The sequence below is a fragment of the Scyliorhinus canicula genome, chromosome 16 (assembly GCF_902713615.1).
Source record: "Scyliorhinus canicula chromosome 16, sScyCan1.1, whole genome shotgun sequence".
NCBI classification, from domain to species: Eukaryota; Metazoa; Chordata; class Chondrichthyes; order Carcharhiniformes; family Scyliorhinidae; genus Scyliorhinus; species Scyliorhinus canicula.
The window spans coordinates 60842671-60849244 of NC_052161.1; the positions used below are offsets into that span (position 1 = coordinate 60842671).

Genomic DNA, 6574 nt, shown 5'->3' on the forward strand with positions numbered 1-6574 from the left:
TGCTTGATGTAACGATATATGCCCCTTAAGCATCCATGGATTAAAACGATAACAGTATAAATAAAGAAAGGAGAAATAAGGGAATCAACAGGAAGGAGCCTTACAACACTAACTGCTAATCACAAAAGAATAGTGTCATAATTCGTTTAACAGGATATTATTCATGCCTAACCTTTTGCAAATATGAATTTTTAAAAATGTCACCCATGGAAACAGGCATTCTGGAGCTAGGTAAATTATTGCAGAATATTGCATGTACGTGAGGTATACACATGTTTTATTTCCATCCATTAACCCCTACTTACGAATGAGCTTTTGCTCCTAAAATTGACCATGCCCCCCAACTCTGAATATCTTCTAATTGCTCTTGTTTGGGAGTGTTGATTGTATTCAGCTGTGTGATCCTTAAATAGCCCCCAGGAGAACAACAGCTAGATGCCCCAAAGTTCAGCCATGACTCACTTTTGGCTCTCCTCAATGCCGTCCGCAAGCGCTGAGATGTCCTCTTCCGGAGGGATGACCAGGAAGTCCACTTTGGGAAGAGGTCGCAACGGAGGTCCGTGCCTGGGACTCAAAAAAGAAATGTCCTGCGGTCCAGGAAGAGGAGCGACATGGTGGCACAGTGGTTAGCACTGATGCCTCACAGTGCCAGGTTCCGGGTTCAATTCCTACGTTGGGTAACTGTGTGGAGTTTGCACTTTCTCCCCGTGTCTGAGTGGGTTTCCTCCGAGTGCTCAGATTTCCTCCCACAGTCCAAAGATGTGCAGGTTAGGTGGATTGGCAATACTTAATTGCCCCTTAGTGTCCAAAAGGTTAGGTGAGGTTATGGGGATAGGGTCAGGGCATGGGCCTAGGTAGGGTACTCTTTCCCAGGTTCAGTGCAGACTCAATGGGCTGAATGGCCTCCTTTTGCGCTGCAAAATGAGCAGGTTAGGTGGATTGGCCATGATTAAAAAATTGTCCCTTTGTATCCAGGGATGTACAAGTCAGCTGGAGTTACAGGGATAGGGCGGGCGCATGTGCCTAGGTAGGGCGTTTTTTCAGAGGGTCAGTGTAGACTCGATGACAAAATAGCCTCGTTCTGCACTGTAGTGATTCGATGATAAAACTGAGAGAAAAAGGAAAATGAGAAGAGAGGACGGAGAGAGAAAATAAATGGAGAAAGAAATAAAGGGAGTTACAGAAAGAGTGAGAAAGAGATAGAATTGACTAAATAACTCTTTCCTCCAGATACATACCAATGATCTTTTTATTATTGTCACAAGTAGGCTTCCATTAACACTGCAATGAAGGTACTGTGAAAATCCCCTAGTCGCCACACTCTGGTTCCTGTTCGAGTACAGTGAGGGAGAATTCAGAATGCACAATTCATCAAACAAGTATGTATTTCAGGACTTCCGGGATAAAACCTGAGCCCCCGAAGGAAACCCATGTAGACACCGGGAGAACGTGCAGACTCCGCACAAATAATGACCCAAGCCGGTCACTGATCGAACCCAGGTCCCTAGCATTGTGAAGCAACAGTGCTAACCACTGTGCCATCGGAACGTCTTTATTCTTATGTTATTTTATTGAAATGAGGTACCTGCCCACGATAATGTGCACTCACACCACCTTTGTGCTTGCAGGGCGCAAAATTGAGTCCTATGTGTCCTAGTATCGTGTTATATATCTTGGTGACTAAATAGGTCATATAACACTCCTGCAACTGGCTTGGGCACTATAAATGTGTTATACAAATGTCAGTTATGTTTTTCTGGTTAAGTTCCAGGAAATAATTATCATTGACATATATAACTTTTCTTGTTAAAATCTATGTCTATAATGATAAAAAGTAATTAATTTTCATCTCATTTTGTATCTAAGTTTCCTGCCTCTATTGTGTCTTTCTTTATCCAGCAGTCTCCCTTTGCAGGTTGTGTACAAGTTACTCCGTGTTGCCAAGATGGAATGTGTTCACCAAATGGTGACAAAGCGCAAAAATTACTGACTGTCAAAATTAAAAAAAATAAATTTAGAGTACCAAATTCATTTTTTCCAATTAAGGGCCAATCCACCTACCCTGCACATCTTTTGGATTGTGGGGCAAAACCCACACAAACACGGGGAGAATGTGCAAAATCCACACGGACAGTGACCCAGAGCCGGGATTGAACCTGGCACCTCGGCGCCGTGAGACAGCAGGGCTATCCACGCACCACTGTGCAGCCCCCGACAGTTAAACATGATCCTTATTCACACCATGTTCAGTACTAACTGTCATAATATACACACAAGTATATGATGGTGCACAGACAGGCATTGATTGACACACAGGATGACCAATGAACACACAGAACACAGCAGCCAATCACCAGAGAGGACACAGCCACTATATAGCCAGAGGGCACTAGTTTTCCCGCTCTCTTGGGATGCAGCCTCTGAGACAGTCAGAGCCCGTGAGCAACAACCAGAACAGACACCATGGGCGAAATTCTCCGACCCCCAGCAGGGTCGGAGAATCGCCCGGGCCCGCCAAAAATCCCGCCCCCGCCGTGGCAGAAATTCTCCGCCACCCGGGAATTGGCGGGGGCGGGAAACGCGCCGCACCGAGCGGTGAGCCCCCTGCGGCGATTCTCCGCCGAGGTTTGAACCACCTCTGGTGGTGGCGGGATTGGCGGCACGTGCGGGTCCCCGGGGTCCTGGGGGGGGGCGCGGGGCGATCGGACCCCGGAGGGTGCCCCCACGGTGGCCAGGCCCACGATCGGGGCCCACCGATCGTCGGGCTGGCCTGTGCCGTGGGGGCACTCTTTCCCTTCCGCCGCCGCCACGGCCTCCACCATGGCAGACGCTGAAGAGAATCCCCCAGCGCGCATGTGCCGGTGGTGACCACTGGCGCGTGCGCGAACCGGCGAAGGCCTTTCGGCCAGCCCCGGCGCCGGACGTCAAAGGCCGTTGGTGCCGGTTTTGGCGCCAGTCGGCATGGTGCCAACCACTCCGGCACGGGCCTAGCCCCTCAATGTTGGGGCTTGGCCCCCAAAGGTGCAGAGAATTCCGAACCTTTGGGGAGGCCCGACGCCGGAGTGGTTGGCGCCACTCCGCTACACCGGGACCCCCCGCCCCGCTGGGTAGGGGAGAATCCTACCCCATGTGGTAGTAAGATAGTCTGGTCAGGTTAGCTTCAGGTCTCCAGTCAACTCAGCATAGTATCAACCCACAGTTAAAGTATGTATGACAGTTAAGAGTTCAATAAAACAGAGTTGCATTTCTTTAAGTGTTGGAAGCCTGTCTCTCTCACTGCTGCAGTAAACACAGACCCAGCTTACCCAACACATCACTAACCAAACTGTCAGCATTCACACAGATCAATTACACAAATCCATGCTTTCATTTTACTGACAATTTCAACATTCCACTTCTGATTGTAAAATTAGTAACTGTTTAGAAAATCAATACCTGCTGCCTTTGTATTTTAGCCCATTTTAACCTATTTTTATATCCTTTAGTCTTCCCTCCCTTTCCACCTTTCCACACACAACAACTCTTGGGAGACAGGAACAAATATTATTTGGTTATTTCACCAGTGGGGTCAATGTTCCTGAATGAAGCACAGAGATTTAGAATAACTACAATGAGACTCTTTGAAAATTATACACACATGTGTAACGTGCTCCATTAAAAAAAAGCAGAATATAAGTGGTGGATACCAGAAGCTGCCTGGGGATTAGAGAGTGTTAATTCATCTTTTGTCTTCGGTTTGATTGGAACAGTCACTGTTGGCCTTGAGGGAAAGGCGTAATTCACAAAGAGCACTTAGATATTCTTCATTGTCAGGGTCCAACTCCAAGGCTTTTTCAAAGCTTTCAACAGCCTCGCGCTTCATCCCATCCAGTTGGTGCATTAAGCCAAGAACACCATGGGCCTTGCTGTTTTTCGGATTCCTGCGAAGTTGTCTTTCTGATACTGATTTCAAGTTATCACGGCACTTTTTCTTTTCCATTGAGTTATAATTGATTTTCATTCCTTCTAGAAAATGGGTGATGGCTTTTGATTCCGATTTTTTCGCACGTAGTTCAAATAATCCAGCCTCCAAACATATTGCCTGCTTATTTTCAGGACGTATATCTTCCAATCTCAGTAGATTGTTGTAGATCTCCTCTACATTTTGATATTCTCCATTTAATGAACAGATTTTGGCAAAATCCAGCTGTGCAGTGATAAATGTTAATGGGCGAGATTCAAAAGCCTTTTTAAAATGATCTTTACAGAGATCAATCAGTTCAGCTCTCTGTTGAAAAGCAAGTTCACCAGGGATTTCACTGAGTGGATTTCTGCTCAGTGGCAATAGTTTGTTTCTGTAACACACGCCTATTTGATGGTGTAAGAAGGCAGAGTGTGGGCGAATTTCTAATGTTTTCTTCAACAGCTCCACAGCTTTTTCCACATCTCCTTTTAATCTGTAAAATTTTGCGGCATAACAATGCACATGTGGGAGATCAGGGGACTTCCGCAATGCTTTTTCAACTAATTCCATTGCCTCCTCACTTTGATTGGACTGTTGTAGTTTCAGAGCTAACAGCACCATGGCTTCACCGTGATCTGGATCAAGCTCCAGCACACGTCTAAACTGCTTCATTGATTGGGTGGGAGTACGGCTCTCTGGAGTACCAGAAAATGTTTCCAGACGATACAGGACAATCGCATGGCCGAGATTCCATTCAATATTATCCAAATCTTTGTCCAGAGCCTTTTTGAAACATTCCTTTGCTTCTTCATAATATTGATTAGCAGATTTCAACAGTGACCAACCCTTCTCCCCGTATACTTCAGGTATCATTGCTGTGTACCGAGAGGCATCAGGAAATTGTTTACAGATCCTCTCCAGTTTGTCGAGGTATGACTGAGCCTCTGTCAGTTGTCCCATGTGATAATATACCCAGGCATAATTTCCATAGGTGATGATGATTCTTTTATCAAATTCATCTTCATGATTCTCCCTCAGAAACTTTTCAGCTTCCTTTAAGTTTTGAATCGCCTCCTCACAGTTTCCTTGCAGACAGTTTACAAAAGCGAGATGGTTGTAACACTTGGCTTTATATGTCACATCGGTCTGAATTGAATCTTGTAATCTTTGATTCATCTCATCCAAGTCAATTTTTTCTTTCTGTGGCCCCCACGTGAAGTGACATTGAAGTTGTTGAAGCTTCACTTTCAAAAATTCCTGTGTATTACTGCAAGAGAAGAAAAAAATCATCAAAATCCATCTCGGACTAGCTGAAACATTTTGCAGACCCCCCCCCCATCCAGTTTTATTCTCTAAGAGCATTTCCTGACTCCAGGACTCAAAAGTCCGGAAATTTCTGAACACACAATAATCATCTCAAAAAACCCTCCCAGCGAAATAAAGGGATTTACTTCATAATCTTCCCCATTCTTACACTTGTCTCCTTTCTGGCAAACTATTTTCTTCTGCCAGAGATGAATCTCCTTTGAATTGCACTCTGGGAGTGTGAATCCAGAGTGTGATTCAGTGACCTCCCCAGCCGTGCAAATTTATGCATGGCGGGGATTGCGTGAGATTCCATCATGAATTCTGGTATTCCACCATTTGAGTAGGCAGACTGATAACAAGGCTGGCTCCCCACTTCTCCACAATGCAATTCCGCCCTTCCCTCCCACCATGGGATTTGTTTGGTCAACCCCCCCACCCCACAGTACGATTGTGATCCAACCCCCTCCACCCCACGGACCCCCCATTACAGAGCACCCACACAGACCCCCCCATTATAGAGATACCCCCAGAGACCCTCCATAAGAGACTCCTCCATGGAGATCCCCCTTATGAGACACTCCCTCCCAGATTTCCTCCCCATTATGGAGACCCCCCTCCCCGAGACTGCCTTCGAAGAATGAATCCCCCCACCAGGAAAGCACCCCCCATCCAGGAAGGTTGTAAAAGAGATCCCCCGCCAGAGAGCCCACATTACAATGGCACCACCCAGGGACCACCTTTAAGAGACCCCTGCCCTCCCGACAGAGATGCCTGTCTGGAAGCTATAGGGCAGTTCAGGCAGAGACAATGGGAGGGATTCTCTCAACCCGCGCCAGTGGGTTGTTCCCAACCATTTCTAGAGCAATGCCAGTCCAACAGCGTTTCGCGATTCCCTCAACAAGACAAAATGGCGTGGTTGTGATCGGCGCTGAGCAGCCCGGAGAATTGATGGAGGGGGTCCGTTTCCCGATTCACCGGGACCCCGGCGATTTTATGGCCCGAATCGGCCGAAGTCCCGACAGCATGACCCCAGGTCACGCCGGCACTGTTCTAACATGCTTTTACAAATCGTGAGCCAGTCGTGCTGGCCCACGATCCGGAGGCAGGAGGTGAAGGGGTCGGCATGGGGGGACCTCTGGGTGGCGGGACGGGCTCGGGCGTGGCTGGGGGGTGAGGGGGTGACGGGGGAGGGCCTTCAGGTTGGGGGGTTGCGTGGGGAGGACAGCCCCGCCGTCCGGTAAAGGCCCGCCATTGCAGCGCGGTGCCTAGGCCATGGCCGTCATTAGAGTGCCCAGGCTGATGGGCACCGACCCTGGGCGCTGG

General features: G+C 47.8%; 1 protein-coding gene across 1 annotated transcript; it reads right to left on the reverse strand.

Annotated features, from left to right (window-relative positions):
• Window positions 1–3449: 3449 nt before the first annotated feature.
• LOC119979764 (interferon-induced protein with tetratricopeptide repeats 5-like) lies at window positions 3450–5175 on the reverse strand. The gene has a single exon (XM_038822397.1). The coding sequence runs from the start codon at window positions 5117–5119 to the stop codon at window positions 3719–3721; it is 1401 nt and encodes a 466-aa protein (XP_038678325.1). The 5' UTR covers window positions 5120–5175; the 3' UTR covers window positions 3450–3718.
• Window positions 5176–6574: the final 1399 nt, after the last annotated feature.

What these genes read in the sequence shown, in the direction of transcription:
- LOC119979764 (XM_038822397.1), bottom strand. Translation starts at nt 5,119, where the DNA reads ATGAATCAAAGATTACAAGATTCAATTCAGACCGATGTGACATATAAA.